General features: G+C 36.8%; 1 protein-coding gene and 1 pseudogene across 11 annotated transcripts in view; both read left to right on the forward strand.

Annotated features, from left to right (window-relative positions):
* The window catches only part of RANBP17 (RAN binding protein 17), a 436,622-nt gene that overhangs the window by 39,246 nt on the left and 379,004 nt on the right, over window positions 1-18,372 (forward strand). For 8 of the 11 annotated variants that reach the window (XR_012414614.1, XM_005558506.5, XM_045394506.3 and 5 more), the window contains exons 5-8: window positions 87-152; window positions 13,668-13,772; window positions 14,968-15,133; window positions 18,074-18,147. Coding sequence is in view for 9 of the 11 variants with exons in the window: in XM_005558506.5 (XP_005558563.3) it covers window positions 87-152; window positions 13,668-13,772; window positions 14,968-15,133; window positions 18,074-18,147 (411 nt within the window). In the remaining 2 variants the exon portion in view is untranslated. Of the gene's footprint in view, window positions 1-86; window positions 153-13,667; window positions 13,773-14,967; window positions 15,134-15,318; window positions 15,572-15,675; window positions 15,792-18,073; window positions 18,148-18,372 lie in introns of those variants that run through there. The other 3 variants (XM_065547047.2, XM_073995202.1, XM_073995203.1) reach the window with 2 other exon arrangements.
* LOC102138774 (tubulin epsilon chain-like) lies at window positions 975-8,564 on the forward strand (annotated as a pseudogene).

Raw genomic sequence — 18,372 nt, forward strand, 5'->3', positions numbered from 1 at the left:
AATTATTTGTAAATATTACTTGGTGCACACATTAAGAACTAATCATTTGTCCCCACTTAGACTAAACTTTGCTATTTTCTCCAAAGGGTACTGTGGAACACTGCGTAATAGGAGTAATAATCCTTTCTGAATTGACTCAGGAAATGAACCTGGTAAGCAAGCCTTTCCATCTAACAGGAGCCTGAGTTTGTTTAAGTAATGCTGTTTCTTTTCTGCATTTATTTTTGGCAAAATAGACAGCCTTCTTTTTGTGGCATAAAACCCTGAATAATCAAGTTTTTTTGTGTCTGTCTGTCTCTTTTATTGATGGGGTAATTAAGTGGTAGAATATTTGCATTGTTATTGAAAATATCTGCAACAGTACAGAGTATTACAAAGAACAGAGAATTAGACATGGTTCTTGCTCCATGGGCACTTGGAGAATTGTCCTTTTACCTCATATACGCCAACCGTAAGAAATATATGCAAAAGAGAAACAAACCTTTATTCACTTACAAATAAAATAGAGGTGGTTTGAGGAATTGGTTCTCAACAGTGGATATGCAGCAGTACTCATAAAAAAAAACAGGCCTTTTTTTGGCTGGGCGCGGTGGCTGACGCCTATAATCCCAGCACTTTGGGAGGCTGAGGCAGGTGGATCATCTGAGGTGAGGAGTTCGAGACCAGCCTGGCCAACATGGAGAAACTCCATCTCTACTAAAAATGCAAAAACTAGCCAGGCATGGTGATGGGCGCCTGTAATCTCAGCTACTGGAGAGGCTGAGACAGGAGAATTGCTTGAACCCGGGAGGCGGAGGTTGCAGTGAGCTGAGATCATGCCACTGCACTCCACCCTGGGTGACAGAGCAAGACTCAGTCTCAAACAACAACAGCAACAACAACAATGAACAATACAGGCCTTTTGGGTTGCAGGCAGAATGCAGAGGCCGGTGTGGCTCACAAGCGCCCCCAGCTGGCTGTGCACCAGCATAACCCAGTTGGTGGTCATATTGGTTGGCCAATGCGAAAACCAGATCAGCTGCTGCTTCTGGGACCTGGTGCTAAGGGAGCATGCTGCGGTCAGCCAGAAAGGAATTTATTATGAGGCAATAAGCAGCTTCTTTAGAACTGTGGATACCAGCCATCTTGATTGGCATGGAAGAAGGGATAGTGAGTGAAATTCTTCGGGGACCAGTGAGAGATGTATTTGATACCAAACAACTCATCACTGATATTTCTGGCTCAGGAAATAATTGGGCTGTGGATCACAAAGTTTTTGGTAGTCTTTTTCAAGACCAGGTTTTAGAGAAACTCAGAAAGTTGGCAGAGCACTGTGATTGCTTGCAGTGTTTCTTTATAATACATTCCGTGGGAGGAGAATCAGGATCTGGACTTGGCACATTTCTTCTTCTTTTTTATTATTTTTTTAAATATTCCATTGCATTTGTGTGTATGTACAACCATATTTTCTTTATTATTGTACTTTAAGTTCTGGGATACATGTGCAGAATATGCCGGTTTGTTGCATAGGTATACACGTGCCACGGTGGTTTGCTGCACCCATCAACCAGCCATCTACATTAGTTATTTTTCCTAATGCTATCCTTCCCCTAGCCCCCTAACCCCCAATAGGCCCCAATGTGTGATGTTTCCCTCCCTGTGTCCGTATGTTCTCATTGTTCAACTCTCACTTATGAGCGAGAACATGCGGTGTTCGGTTTTCTGTTCCTGTGTTAGTTTGCTGAGAATGATGGTTTCCAGCTTCATCCATGTTGCTGCAAAGGATATGAACTCATCCTTTTTTATGGCTGCATAGTATTCCATGGTGTATATGTGCCACATTTTCTTTATCCAATCTATCATTGATGGACATTTGGGTTGGTTCCAAATCTTTGCTATTGTGAATAGTGCTGTAATAAACATACGTGTGCATGTGTCTTTATAGTAGAATGATTTATAATCCTTTGGGTGTATACCCAGTAATGGGATTACTGGGTCAAATGGTGTTTCTGGTTCTAGATCCTTGAGGAATTGCCACACTGTCTTCCACAATGGTTGAACTAATTTACATTCCCATCAACAATGTAAAAGTGTTCCTGTTTCTCCATATCCTCTCCAGCATCTATTGTTTCATGACTTTTTAATGATCGCAAATCTAGCTGGCGTGAGATGAGATCTTGCTTTATGAATCTGGGTGCTCCTGTATTGGGTGCATATATATTTAGGATAGTTAGCTCTTCTTGTTGCATTGATCCCTTTAACATTATGTAATGCCCTTCTTTGTCTCCTTTGATGGTGTCTCATTGTAGTTTTGATTTGCATTTCTCTAATGACCGTTGAGCTTTTTTTCATATGGTTGTTGGCCACATAAATGTCTTCTTTTGAGAAACGTCTGTTCATATCCTTTGCCCACTTTTTGATTTTTTTTTGTTGTTGTTGTTTTAAATTTGTTTAAGTTCCTTGTAGATTCTGGATATTAGCCCTTTGTCAGATGGATAGATTGTAAACATTTTCTCCCATTCTGTAGGTTGCCTGTTCACTCTGATGATAGTGTCTTTTGCTGTGCAGAAGTGCTTTAGTTTAATTAGATCCCATTTGTCAATTTTGGCTTTTGTTGTCATTGCTTTTGGTGTTTTAGTCATGAGGTGTTTGCCCAGGCCTATGTCCTTAAGGGTATTGCCTAGGTTAGGGTTTTTATGGTATTAGGTCTTATGTTTAAGTCTTTAATCCATCTTGATTTAATTTTTGTGTAAGGTGTCAGGTAGGAGCCCAGTTTCAGTTTTCTGTATATGGCTAGCCAGTTTTCCCAATACCATTTATTAAATAGGGAATCATTTCTTGTTTTTGTCAGGTTTGTCAAAAATCAGATGGTTGCAGATGTGGGGCATTATTTCTGAGGCCTCTGTTCTGTTCCATTAGTCTACATATGTGTTTTGGTACCAGTACCATGCTGTTTTGGTTACTGTAGCCTTGTAGTATAGTTTGAAGTCAGGTAGTGTGATGCCTCTCCAGCTTTGTTCTTTTTGCTTAGGATTGTCTTGGCTATATGGGCTCTTTTTTGGTTCCATATGAAATTTAAAATAGCTTTATCTAATTCTTTGAAGAAAGTCAGTGGTAGCTTGATGGGGATAGCATTGAATCTATAAATTACTTTGGGCAGTATGGCCATTTTCACAGTATTGATTCTTCCTATCCATGAGCATGGACTGTTTTTGCATTTGTTTGTATCCTCTCAAGTTTGTATTTACTTGAGCAGTGGTTTGTAGTTCTCCTTAAAGAGGTCCTTCACATCCCTTGTAAGTTGGATTCTTAGGTATTTCATTCTCTTTGTATCAGTTGTGAATGGGAGTTCACTCATGATTTGGCTCTCTGTTATTGGTGTATGGGAGCGCTTGTGATTTTTGCACATTGATTTTGTATCCTGAGATTTTGCTGAAGTTGCTTATCAGCTTAAGGAGTTTTGGGGCTGAGACAATGGGGTTTTATAAATATACAATCATGTCATCTGCAAACAGACAATTTGACTTCCTATCTTCCTATTTGAATATCCTTTCTTTCTTTCTCTTACCTGATTGCCCTGGCCAGAACTTCCAATACTACGTTGAATAGGAGTGGTGAGAGAGGGAATCTTTGTCTTGTGCCGGTTTTCAAAGGGAATGCTTCCAGCTTTTACCCATTCTGTATGATATTGGCTATGGGTCTGTCATAAATAGCTCTTATTATTTTGAGATATGTTCCATCAATACCTAGTATATTGAGAGTGTTTAGCATGAAGTGTTGTTGAATTTTATTGAAGGCCTTTTCTGCCTCTATTGAGAAAATCATGTGGTTTTTGTCATTGGTTCTGTTTATGTGATGGATTATGTTTATTGATTTGCATATGTTGAACCAGCTTTGCATCCCAGAGATAAAGCCCACTTGATTGTGGTAGATAAGCTCTTTGATGTGCTGCTGAATTTGGCTTGCCAGTATTTTATTGAGGATTTTTGAGTTGATGTTCATCAGGTTTAGTGGCCTGAAATTTTCTTTTTTTGTTGTGTCTCTGCCAGGATTTGGTATCAGGATGATGCTGGCCTCATAAAATGAATTAGGGAGGAGTCCTTCTTTTTCTATTGATTGAAATAGTTTCAGAAGGAATGGTACCAGCTCCTGTTTGTAACTCTGGTAGAATTAGGTTGTGAATTTGTCTGGTCCCAGGCTTTTTTTGGTTGGTAAGCTATTAATTATTGCCTCAATTTCAGAGCCTGTTATTGGTCTATTCAGGGATTCAACTTCTTCCTGATTTAGCCTTGGGAAGTCTATGTGTCCAGGAATTTATCCGTTTCTTCTAGATTTTCTAGTTTATTTGCGTAGAGGTGTTTATAGTATTCTCTGATGGTAGTTTGTGTTTCTGTGGGATCAGTGGTGATCTCCCCTTTATCGTTTTTTATTGTGTCTGATTTTTCTCTCTCTCTTTTTTTTAATTTTTTGTTAGTCTGACTAGTGGTCTATCTATTCTGTTAATCTTTTCAAAGAACCAGCTCCTGGATTCATTGATTTTTTGAAGGGTTTTTTGTGTCTCTGTCTCCTTCAGTTCTGCTCTGATCTTAGTTATTTCTTGTCTTCTGCTAGCTTTTGAATTTTTTTGCTCCAGCTTTTCTACATCTTTTAATTGTGATGTTAGGGTGTCCATTTGATGTCTTTCCAGCTTTCTGGTTGTGGGCATTTAGTGCTATAAATTTCCTTCTAAACACTGCTTTAGCTGTGTCCCAGAGATTCTGATACATTGTGTCTTTGTTCTCATTGGATATAAATAACTTATTTATTTCTGCCTTAGTTTTGTTATTTACCCCAGTAGTCATTCAGGAGCAGGTTGTTCAGTTTCCATGTAGTTGTGCAGTTTTGAGTAAGTTTCTTAATCCTGAGTTTTAATTTGATTACACTGTGGTCTGAGAGACTGTTATGATTTTGGTTCTTTGCATTTGCTGAGGATTGCTTTACTTCCAATTATGTGGTCAATTTTAGAATAAGTATGATGTGGCAGTGAGAAGAATGTATATTCTGTTAATTTGAGGTGCAGAGTTCTGTAGATGTCTATTGGGTCCACTTGGTCCAGAGCTGAGTTCAAGTCCTGAATATCCTTGTTAATTTTCTTTCTTGTTGGTCTCTCTAATATTGACAGTGGGGTGTTAACGTCTCCCACTATTATGTGGGAGTCTGAGTCTCTTTGTAGGTCTCTAAGGACTTGCTTTATGAATCTGGGTGCTCCTGTATTGGATGCATATATATTTAGGATAGTTAACTCTTGTTTCGTTGATCCTTTTAACATTATATAATGCCTTTCTTTGTCTCCTTTGATCTTTGTTGGTTTAAATTCTGTTTTATCGGAGACTAGGATTGCAACCCCTGCTTTTTTTTGCTTTCCATTTGCTTTGTTAATCTTCCTCCACCCCTTTATTTTGAGCCTATGTGTGTAGGCTACGTGCAAAGGCACATGAGATGGATCTCCTGAATACAGTGTACTGATGGGTCTTGACTCTTCAATTTGTCAGTCTGTGTCTTTTAATTGGGGCATTTAGCCCATTTACATTTAAGGTTAGTATTGTTGTATGTGAGTTTGATCCTGTCATTATGAGTCTAGCTGGTTATTTTGCCTGTTAGTTGATGCAGTTTCTTCATAGTGTTGATGGTCTTTACAATTTGGTATGTTTTTGCAGTGGCTGGTACCAGTTTTTCCCTCCCATATTTAGTGCTTCCTTCAGGAGCTCTGTTAAGGCAGGCCTGGTGGTGACAAAACTCTGTAAAGGATTTTATTTCTCCTTTGCTTATGAAGCTTAGTTTGGCTGGATATGAAATTCTGGGTTGAAAATTCTTTTCTTTAAGAATGTTGAATATTGGCCTCCACTTTCTTCTGGCTTGTAGGGTTTCTGCCAAGAGATCTGCTGTTAGTCTGATGGGCTTCCCTTTGTGGGTAACCCAACCTTTCTCTCTGTCTGCCCTTAATATTTTTTCCTTCATTTCAACCTTGGTGAATCTGACGGTTATGTGTATTGGGGTTGCGCTTCCCTAGGAGTGTCTTTGTGGTATTCTCCGTATTTCCTCAATTTGAACGTTGGCCTGTCTTGCTAATTTGGGGAAGTTCTCCTGGATAATACCCTGAAGAGTGTTTTCCAACTTGGTTACATTCTCCCTGTCACTTTCAGGTACACCAATCAAATGTAGGTTTGGTCTTTTCACATAGTCCCATATTTCTTGGAGGATTTGTTGATTCCTTTTCATTTCTTTTTCTCTAATCTTGTCTTCACACTTTATTTCATTAAGTTGTTCTTCAATCTCTGATCTCCTTTTTTCCGCTTGGTCAATTCGGCTATTGATACTTGTGTATGCTTCACAAAATTCTTGTGCTGTGTTTTTCAGCTCCATCAGGTCATTTATGTTCTCTAAACTGGTTATTCCAGTTAGCAATTCCTCTAACCTTATTTCAAGGTTCTTAGCTTCCTTGCATTGGGTTAGAACTTGCTCCTTTAGCTCAGAGGAGTTTGTTATTACCCATCTTCTGAAGCCTCCTTCTGTCACTTCGTCAAACTCATTGTCCGTCCTGTTTTGTTCCCTTGCTGGCGAGGAGTTGTGATCCTTTGGAGGAGAACAGATGTTCCAGTTTTTGGAATTTTCAGCCTTTTTGCACTGGTTTTTCCTCATCTTCGTGGATTAATTTACTTTTGGTCTTTGACGTTGGTGACCTTCGGATGGGGTTTTTGTGTGGACATCCTTTTCGTTGATGCTGATGCTATTGCTTTCTGTTTGTTAGTTTTCCATCTAACAGTCAGGCCCCTCTGCTGCAGGTCTGCTGGAGTTTGCTGGAGGTCCACTCCAGACACTGTTTGCCTGGGTATCACCAGCGGAGGCTGTCACCAGTGGAGGCTGCAGAACAGCAAAGATTGCTGTCTGTTTCTTCCTTTGGAAGCTTTGTTCCAGAGGGGCCCCCACCAGATGCCAGCCGGTGCTCTCCTGTGTGAGGTGTCTGTTGATCCCTGCTGGGAGATGTCTCCCAGTCGGGAGGCATGGGGGTCTGTCCCTTAGCAGAGCTTGGGAGAGCCCCTTCTCTCTTCAGAGCTGGCAAGGGGAACATTTACCTCTGCTGAAGCTGTACCCACAGCTGCCCCTTCCCCCAGGTGCTCTGTTCCAGGGAGATGGGAGTTTTATCTGTAAGCCCCTGACTGGGGCTGCTGCCTTTCTTTCAGAAATGCCCTTCCCAGAGAGGAGGAATCTGCAGAAGCAGTCTGGCTACTGCGGTGGGCTCTGCCCATTTTGAACTTCCTAGTGGCTTTGTTTATACTGTGAGGGCAAAACCGCCTACTCAAGCCTCAGTAATAGTGGATGCCCCTCACCCCCACCAAGCTGGAGCATCCCAGGTTGACTTCAGACTGCTGTGCTGGCAGCAAGAATTTCAAGCCAGTTCATCTTAGCTTGCTGAGCTCCGTGGAGGTGGAATCCTGTGCTCTAGACCACTTTTCTCCCTGGCTTCAGCTCCTTCTCCAGGGGAGTGAATGCTTCTATTTTGCTACTGTTCCAGGTGCCACTTGGCACATTTCTTTTAAAGATGCTTGAAGATAAATTCCTAGAAGTTTGTAGATTTATGACCTCCATTTATCCTTCCGGTGAGGAGGATGTCATAACTTTACCTCATAAGGGCATCTTGGCGATGAAGGAACTTAATGAGCGTGCAGACTGTGTGTTGCTCATTGACAGTCTTTATTTGACATCATTAGCAAAATTGACCTTGTAGTGAATTCTGGAAAGTTGGGTACAACTGTAGATGCACTTCAAGTGCTGTGGCTCTAAAGAGCGGCATAATAAGCCCTTTGTTGCAGTCAACAACATTGTGGCAAATTTGCTCAACCTAACAAGCTCTGCAAGATTTGAAGGGTCCCTTAATAAGGACTGTAATGAAATCAGCATGAATTTAGTTCCTTTTCCTTAGCTTCATTATCTTGTATCAAGCCTAACACCTCTATGTACGCTGGTCGATGTTAGCATTCCTACTAAAAGATTGGATCAGATGTTTTCAGATGCCTTTAGTAAAGATCACCAGCTGCTTCAGGCAGACCCCAAACATAGTCTTTACCTCACCTGCGTGCTCATGGTTAGAGGAAATGTACAGATTTTACATCTTCGCAGAAATATTGAAAGATTAAAATCATCTCTACAATTTGTCTTCTGGAATCAAGAAGGCTAGAAGACCAGCCTGTCCCTCCTATGGGCCATTTTTATTCATTATTAGCTTTAGCAAATAACACACGTGTGAAGCCGACATTCATGGAACTGAAAGAGAGATTCATGAGGCTCTGCAAGAAAAACGCTCACCTTCATCGCTGTCTACAAGTTGAAGGGATGGAAGAAAACTATTTCACAGAAGCTGTGTTATTTTTATCAGCTCTCATATGGGAGTGGCCACAGCTGTATGAGTGGACGCCACAAAAAACATAACCTGTACAAGATTTACTGAGCCTAAGCATAGCCGTGTAAAAAAGAAACTCTCCAAAATGCTTTCTTAATTTCACATTGTTTTTATCTCACCTTTCTGTTTCAGCATTTCTTTGAGATTCAGAAAGTCCAGTTTGTTTTTAATGTTAGGAAATATTTTTGTCTAAAAGAGTGATTTCTGTTTAATCACAATTTGTTGATAATACCAATGTGTGAAATTAGTGAAATCGTAGTACCTGAACTTCAGACATTTGTCCTCAGAAAAGTCCCCCTTTCTAAAATTGAGAGAATGGAGTTCTTCCGTATTATGTCATATTTGTAACCTCTTATTTAGGCATTTATGCACTGATAGTCGTGTCTTCGATAAAAATATTGTACAGATATTTATTTATCATTTATATTTTGATATTCTATTTAAATTCTCCTGATTCTGTAAAAATAGGTACTGGGAGTAGAGGAATATAATATAAATATTTCTGTGTAACATCCACTAACTATTCAGGGATAGATTTTATTCCAACTATTAAGGAGGTTTTGTTTCTTCTTTAGATAAGAACTTGTTTGTTCAAAAGAATTCTAATTTGTATACTTAACATGTATTGGTATTACATTTTTTAAATAATTACTTATCAAACCAGTTGATTTTATAATAATAAATGTTTATATTAAAAAACAAAACAGGCCTTTTTTCACTTTATGGCTCCTAGCTTGGATTTTTACCCTGTACAGGGGGAGTTTTCAGAAGCTGTGCTTCTCCCCAACAGTGCTTTTATGATCTGAACATGTTATCGCCTGTTCGTTTGCACATAACATGGTTCTAAACAGAATGAAAGCAGAAGTTGCGTTCTATGTGGAATAATTTTATAATAAAGAGGAAAGTAGTGTTTAAAAACTGTCATCTTCAGTGGTACGTGTTTGCGTGTGTGCATGCATGTCCATGCACACATATAGATGTATATATGTAGAAGAGTTTGCATACCCAGGATCACTTGCCAGCTCCCTTTGGAGTAACAATATAGCCATGTGCATAAAAAAATACAAAAGAACCATTTTCTACTTGTGTTCAATCAGAAATTAGAAAATATTTTTAGATTTATAGGATGGATTTCTAAAATTTAAAGTGATCTCTTAACTTATCATGGCTGTCACCTTCCTGACTCCTCCACCCCAGAGTATGTGCTGTGTGTTTGTGTGTACATAGATATCTATTAATAATACTGTGTTGGCAGGGATGTTATGACAGGGATAATCTTATTGAACTCTAAATATGTCTGAAGAACTGTAGCTTCCTTCCAAAAAAACTACATTTAAATATTTTCATAAAAGTGAATAGTATGATAATCTCATGTACTTGTCATCTTCATTTTACAACTTTTTGCTAATTTTGAAACTAGCAGTTTGATTCATTTCCTGCTTCTCAGCATAATAGGAAAATAGTCTGCTCTGAAAATGAGAGTTTGCTGTGTTTAGAGTATCACTGAAATAAGACTAGTTAATGTGAAGTTCTGGTAAATGTGTAGTTTAGAGAGCAATAGGTTAGCTTCTTTTTTTAAACTAGCAAACTTGCAGAAAAGTTGTAAGTATAGTCCAGAGAAGTTTTTTCTCAACTATTTGACACTAAGTTGCTGACATGGTTCTCCACCACCAGGGAATTTAGTGTATTTCCTACACACAAGGACATTCTTCTGCATAACCACAATACAATGTTAAAATCAGAAAATGAACACTGGAATTATTCCCACTATCTAATCCTCATACCCCATTCAAGTTTCACCGGTTATCCTCAAAACACTCTTTCTAGCAAAAGAACCAGTTTAGGATTGTGTATCACATTTAGTTCTTCTGTTTTATTAGTCTCCTTCAAACTAGAGAAGAATTTCTCAATCTTTTTCATTTTCATGGCCTTGACATTTATGAAGATTATATGCCAGTTGTTTTGTAAAACGTCCCTCAATTTGGGATTGTCTGTTTCCACATTATTAGATTCGGCTTATGTGAATTTGTCAGGAATGTCACAGAAATGATACTGTGGCCATCTCATTGCCTCCTATCAGGAAGCACGTGATGATTTGTCACATTACTGATGATGTTCACTTTGATCTCTTAATTAAGATGAACTCCTCTGGGCTCCCCCATTGTAGACTTATTCTTTTCCCTGTTGTAATTAATACATATTTTATGAAAAGGTACTGAAGTCTCTGAAAATATTTTGTTCCTTATCAGACTTTCAACTTACTGATTTGTTAATTTGTATTAGTATGGATTCCTTGTTTCATTTTATTTAATAGGTTATAATTCATTGCTAACATTATTTGTTTTGTTGCCCAGATTTTCCAAGATTTGACCAATAGGACCTTTTTCAAGCTGATCTTTGTGTCCATTGACATTTCCTCACCATTCTTTGGGTTCTTTCTTACCTTCTGGCACAAGATAGTCCAAGCTTTTCTTGCATTGAACCAGGCATCTTTTAAGAAAAGCTTTAAGGTCTGAAGTGTGATTTTGGCTTTATATGGTGAAAAATATATATGGCTTCTGTGGAGACATTTCATTCAGCCTAATTTTATGACATTTACAATTTCAGCTAGCATTTATTAAGCCTTTCTGAACCAGGAAGTAGGGAGATCTATAATGCATGAGGATAATTAAATATTCTGGTTATCAGATATGAGCCAGATAAATTCATGTAGTATCCATAACAGGATGTGTCTTTTAAGAATAGGATCTATGCTTGAGTTTTCCTAAAAGTTAGGAGGCTTATATAAGATATCCTGCTGTTTTAGAAGCTAGAGTTTCTGTTCCTGGAGTATATTCGCTATCTAGTCATTAAGAAGTAAAACATCCCGTGCCTCCGAGGTAGAGGCATATATATGCAATAGAAAATGGATGTGCAATCCTTCTTCTCAAAAGATTGGATATCTAAATGAGTAACCCAAGTGAAATAAGCATGCAGTCCTTTAATATAACTCTGGGATAAGACGTGGAGTGGTATTTTTGCTCTATTTTTACCTTTTACAAACTTCTTAGCTTCTTTAAAACTTACATATTTACCTGTAAAGTGAGAATGACAACTACTTACATGGATCTTACTAAGATTATATTAACTTGCACAGGACTTAGTGTGTAGAAAGTGCTCAGTACACCTAAGTTTCTTTCCATATTATGGATGTGATAAGAGTGAGAAGTTAGTCTAAGATAGTGTGCCTGTAAACTTGAATTTCTCATCTTTTAAAATCATCCTTTATTTCAAAACTCGTGTTTTAAAAAGATAAAATGTGTCTCACAGATTAGTTTGAAAGAATAAGCGAAATAATATGTGAAGAATACTTTATAAATTGCAATTATAATGCTCTTTGCTTTTAATTTGTATTAAGGAAAAATATTTTTATATATTGGGGAAAGTGTTGTAGGAGAGACAGACTTTGAGACTTCATTTAAATTAATCAAGAGAGGCATTAAAAATAGGCAGAAAACGTGAACAGACACTTCTCAAAAGAAGGCAAGTGGCCAAAAAACATGAAGAAATGTTCCACGTTACTAATCATCATAGAAATGCAAATCAAAACCACAATGAAATACCATCTCACACCAGTCAGAATGGCCATTATTAAATAGTCAAAAAGCCACAGATGCTAGCAAGGCTGTGGAGAAAAGGAAACTCTTATGTTGGTGGGAATGTAAATTAGTTCAGCCACTGTGGAAAGTAGTTCGGAGATTTCTCAAAGAACTTAAAATAGAACTACTATTCAACCCAGCAATCCTATTACTGAGTATATATCCCCCCAAACCCAAATCTGTCAAAAAGAAACATGCACTTCCATGTTCATTGCAGTACTATCCAGAACAGCAAAGACATGGAATCAACCTTAGTATCCACTGACGGTGGATTGGATAAAGAAAAGACACGTATACCATGGAATGTTATGCAGCCATAACAAATAATGAAATCACGTCCTTTGCAGCAACATGGATGCAGCTGGAGGCCCTTATCCTAAGCAAATTAATGCAGGAGCAGGAAACCAAATACCACGTGTTCTTACTTACCAGTGGGAGCTAAACACTAGATACTCGTGGACATAAAGATGGCAACAGTAGAAACTGGGGACTACTAGACAGGGGAGAGATAGAAAGGAGTAAAGGTTGAAAAACTAACTTTTGGGTGACAGGATCATTCATACCCCAAACCTCAGCAACATGCAGTGTACCCAGGCAGCAAACCTACACATGTACCCCCACAAGCTAAAATGAAAGTTGAAAAAAAAAATTAGGAACACTGAAAATGCTAATTTAAATCTTACACATTGGGTATAGGTTCCATAACTACTTTGTGTAATCATTTGGCCTTCTGTTATGTTTCATCTTTTATAAGGAAATATGGCAATTGAGTATAATCTAAATTATATGTTGGAGCTTAGGAGGTATCACATAATCAATTTTGAGTCCGTTGCTTCTTTCCGATCTATAAACACTAGCAAGGAAAATGGTTTGTTTTCTTCTTCCACATAGCAATAAAAATAAATAGTAATGCTATCGCAACTGTAGACCATAGTGTTAATGTTAGTATGAGTGTCAGACTTCAGCTTTGCCTGTTTCCTATTGATAAATGGAAATATTAATGGTATTAATAGTATAATTTTGAATATACTACATCTTAGGTTAGAGGCCTAATAGCTAGTCTTAGTTTATTCTTAAAAATTATTTGTCATTAGCTAATAAAGTATTCAGAGGGAATATACTATTCCTTATATAATAAATCAGATTTCTGATTATTTATAATTTCTGCCTTGTTTTCATAGTATCAAAGATATATGAACCAATGACATATATGGTATATATAGGAATATCACTTTCAACTAGAATTTTTCTGTGGCTAATTCAGTTTGCTTATTCATAGACAAAGTTAGAATTTGGAGAATGTCTTGGAGATTTCTCATTTTACAGGTGGAATGTGAGGAACAGGGAAGTTGTTACTGCATGGTGTAAAATATGGTACATGGTTCAGGAGTTAATAGTCTTAGTATCTATTTTTATTTTGTAATCTGTATACTGCCTCTGAAAGTGTGATTCACTTTGGTTTTTAGAATTGGGTTGTAGGAAGAACATTAAATTAAAACAGTCTAGAAACTTGGGTTCTACTCAAGTTTATTTCCTTTTTTTTTTTTTTTTAATAAATTTTGCTTTGCTTTTTCATAGGTCTGGTTAAACTAATTTCATCTTTATCTTTTTAGGTTGATTATTCTAGACCTTCAGCAAAACACAGGAAAGTAGCTACCTCATTTCGTGATACTTCTCTCAAAGACATTTTAGTGCTAGCATGCTCTCTTTTAAAAGAGGTAAGTTATTTAATAATTCAAATTCAACTTCCTAGTTAGAATATTTGGGAAATTTTAAGAGTTTCAAAATAATTTCAGTTGGATTTTCCCCCCAATTCTGCCTTCTAAAGAATTATTGTGGACAGACTTAAGTATAGTAAATTTGCATAAATCTGTAAGCAGTTCCAAAAAATTCACTTTTACTCACTGGGCATATGAGAAGGTGAAACCTAAAGGGAATCTAATAACTTATCTTTAGGTAGCAGTTTCATTGCCTTCCCAGTGTAGATTCTTTAATTACGGAAGCGAATTGAGTATTAGTTTCTTTATCTGCTTGCTTATATTTTGCAAGGATACAGATGAAAAATGAAATGACAATATTTTCCTGATTCATCAACTATCAAAATTTATTCATAGTTTAGCCAAGATCATTGACTTTAACAACTTCTTTGGGAAATAGTATTTCCCCATTTGCTACTTAGTGCCCTATTGAATATTAGTGATAGCATGATTCATAATGATTCTGTCTTCTCTTGTGTGATATAGGGACTCCATCATGCTGTTCAAGCCTGATAATTGGTATAATATAGCATTTCTGCAAGTATGCTCCAATAAGCACTAGTTTCCAATTATTTCAATTCTTTGGTATAGTAACATGACAACTGCCACACTATGTCAGACCCAAGGATCTTCTATTATCTTAAAATTTTCCTTTTAGCATAGAAAATTTTAACATACACAAAAGTAGATAGAATAACCAGTTAAGCTATCAGCCAGTTAAACAGTAGCAACTCATGGCCAATCTTGTTTGCCCTCTATTTCTACCTACCCACTTCTTTATTTTTCAAGCAGAATCCCAAATTTCATATAATTTCCTCTATAAATATTTCACAATATATCTCTAAAAGGTATAATTGTTTTCGGTTTGTATGAGAATGGGCATTATTTTGGAAATAGGATTGTTCTCCAGAAGCTTTGTGAGTTTCCTCCAACATTCAGAGTTCTGATTGCCTTTATTAGATGAATGTGATTGTTTTATGCATGAAGTTAACCCAGTTTTTCTTGAAGAAAGTAACATTACTTCCTCATATATGGAACAGTATAACTTTGTAAACTCTTTTACTAGTTTTCATTTGACATTGAAAAATTATTTTAATTCATGAAGTGTAAATTTATTGATATATTTCACAGTGTTTTGATTTTATACTTTTTTCAGGTGTTGGCCAAACCTTTAAATCTTCAGGATCAATGTCAGCAAAATCTGGTAATGCAGGTCTTGAAACTGGTCCTTAACTGCCTTAACTTTGACTTCATTGGCAGTTCAGCAGATGAATCTGCAGATGATCTTTGCACAGTGCAGATTCCAACAACTTGGAGAACAAGTAAGAAAAAAGTTTGGTGTGAAGGGTCATCAACATAAAGGCACAGTATTAAGCAATATAGTTTCCCTGTGTATGGTTATCTTTTTGCTAGGAATTAAAAAAAGAGCTCAAATGAATTTGTAACCTGAAGTAGCTGCTGATGGCTAATATTGAAATGTTTTCTCTAATTTGTATTATAGTAACCTCCATATTTTGATTTTGGAAAAAAGAAAAACAAGGACCGCACTAGAGCTAAATGGACAGGATTCCACTCTGTTTATGATCATTTTCAGGTGTCGGCCAAACCTTTAAACCTTCAGGATCAATGTTAGCAAAATCTGGTAATGAAGATCTTGAAACTGGTCCTTAACTGCCTTTACTTTGACTTCATTGGCAGTTCAATAGATGATTCTGCAAATGATCTTTGCACAGTGCAGATTTCAACAACTTGGAGATCAAGTAAGAAAAAAGTTTAATATGAAGAGTCGTCATGAGAAAGAAAAAAGTTTAGTATGAAGAGTTGTCAAGAGATGTCAACATTTTTTTCAGTGTTATAAAGAGAATGAATTAGATTAAGTGACCTAGAAGAGCAGAGTTGCAACTTGCTTATAGAAAGGGATACCAAGAAAAAGGAAGCTAATTTGTTCTCCCACGTTCCAGAAAAATGGTGGCACCTAAGGTACCTCTGAACTCAGAATTGGGAAACGGGGCTGATGGGGTTTGATAAAAAGTCTATACTCAGAACAGTTAAATTTTCCAGGATCTTCTCTACCACCTGTGCAGCTAGGTGACTGCCTTTTCCTCCCTTTTCTCTACCTGTTCTACTTTACTTTCCAAGACCAGAGTTTTTTTTTTTCTCAAGAAATAAAATGGGAGAGGCCTCATAATCATGGATATCAGATATAATAGAGGAACAGTATTAATTTTGTGAAAAACTTCTAATATGGAGATCAGAGACTACAACAACAAAAGGGGACTTTGTTTTCTGTATCTTGACTATGATGATGGAAACATGAACCAATACATGTAATAAAAATTTCACCGACTAAACACACAGATCTACACACACACAAGTAGATGTAAAACTGGGAAATCTGAATAAGATTGTGGATTGTATCAATGTGAGTTTCTTGGTTGAGATATTATACTGTAGCTTTGCAAGAAATTACCATTGTAGGAAAATGGGTAGGAGTTCACGGTGTCTTACTGTATTATTTTTTGCAACTGCATATGAATCTATAGTTATCTCAAAAAGTTTAATTTTAAAATGGAGGGTAGTTAGTAGCAACAGAGACAAGGTGAAAAGTAGAAATAAACTTCAGAAAGATATAATGAATATGCCCAGAGAGATGATAAGATAATGCATCCCTGAAACAAGGACAGGATATTGTTCAGAGAATGTTCCAAATTTACAGGACAGTTGCCAAAATAAAACATCCAGTAGAAAAGTTGTAAGACAAAGTTAACACAATCTAGAATGTAGAACAAAAAAGCGAGGAGATATTTGATAGGAAAAACATAAGAAAACTAGAAGATGAAATTAAGGAGGTGTGGTGGTTAGGAGTTCCAGAGAGAGAGGATGGAGAAAGAAGGAAATTTGCCAACAGACAGTAACCCAAAATGTTCTCAGCGCTGAAGCGTGTGCATTTTTTGAATGGAAAGATCCCACCAAGTTCCCAGCATAATGAATGAAAAAAGATATTCACTAAGTTTTATAATCATGACATTTTAGAATAGTAAGGATAAAGAAAAAATTCTAAAACTTACCAGAAAGAAAAAAGTAAGTCTAAGTCTCCTCCTACAAAGGATTGGGGTCAAGAAGGTATTAGACTTCTCAACAGCAGCACTGAAAGCTAGAAGACAACAGAGTAGTATCTTCAGGCTTCTGAGGGAAAATTGTTTCCAAACTAGACCAAACTTATCAAATCTAAGATAGAATAAAGACATTTTCAGATATTCAAGTCCTTCCAAAATTTATCCCTTATGTACTTGCTCTCAGGAAGCTACTTGATGTACAAACAAAGAAAGTGGAAGATAATGGAATTTGGGAAATGGGCACTTGAACACAAGATGACAGTGAAAGACATAAAAAGGCTACAGTTGTACAATAAAGTTAAGGAACAACCAGTTCACGTTGAAGGCTCTGGGAGGTAGGGGTGGGTGAATGCAAATGATGGGTTATTTGATGCTATTGATGTTGTGGAACATGTCATGAAGAACATTGTGCCAATCCGTCAGAGCATTTGGAGAGAATTAGTGACAGATACACAACTAAGCACAGAAAAGATGCCATGATTAAGTCCAGTGAGTATTAGAAATGTGATGTAATTACAGCTCAGCCGTTAATATTATTTACATAGTCATAATACATGTAAACACATAGAATTGATTTAATCACAAATTGTGATGATAGTGGATGGGTTTTTGAGAGGATTGATTGTGGAGAGAGTAGTAGGGATGTGGCATTAGTGATTAGACAGCTAAAGCGTTACAGTTGATGTCTAAAGTAAAACAATCAAATGAAGAAATATCTAAAGTAAAACAATCAAATGAAGAAATAATATAGACTATTGTGAATGTAACTATAGCAAAAGAGTTGAAAAGCAGTTGGAATGGAATAGGGTACAGTTTTTTTTTTATTATAAGCTTTTTAGTACTGTTTACTTTTTGATACTGTTTGAATTCTCAATGTTTATATTACTTTATTACAAATGAAAATAGAAGATTCTTCCAGTTCAAACTGTAGTGCTACATAGAAATGAGGAAGAGCCTCACTAGTTAATTTCTCTCTGTATTATTTCAGCTTTCAAAGGAAAATAGCTAGGAATTAAAAATAGGCCTAACTGGAAGGAATGGCCACATGCAGAGGGCTTGGATTTCTCAGTTTGTGTGATATTGTCTTACTTTGTTAAGATCTCTGAATTGAAAGTAATGGTGTTAGAAAATATTTTTTTTCCCCAGTTTTCCTGGAACCAGAAACACTGGATCTTTTCTTCAATTTGTATCATTCACTTCCACCACTACTGTCTCAGTTAGTAAGTAAAAGTCATTCATTACTTCATTAAAAAATACCTGTGATTTTTATCTAATTTAAATAAGGAGTGGTATATATTTACTTCAAAAATTCTGTCTATATATTCAATTGAGTTTACATTTCACAATAAGTTCTTATATTTTCTGGGATGTATACTGCTTAAACTATTTGTCATATTTTTGTTGTGTCAACATTACATAAATTTATTTCATGGGTGAGCCTAGAA

This window comes from Macaca fascicularis, chromosome 6 (genome assembly GCF_037993035.2).
Source record: "Macaca fascicularis isolate 582-1 chromosome 6, T2T-MFA8v1.1".
Classification (NCBI taxonomy): Eukaryota; Metazoa; Chordata; class Mammalia; order Primates; family Cercopithecidae; genus Macaca; species Macaca fascicularis.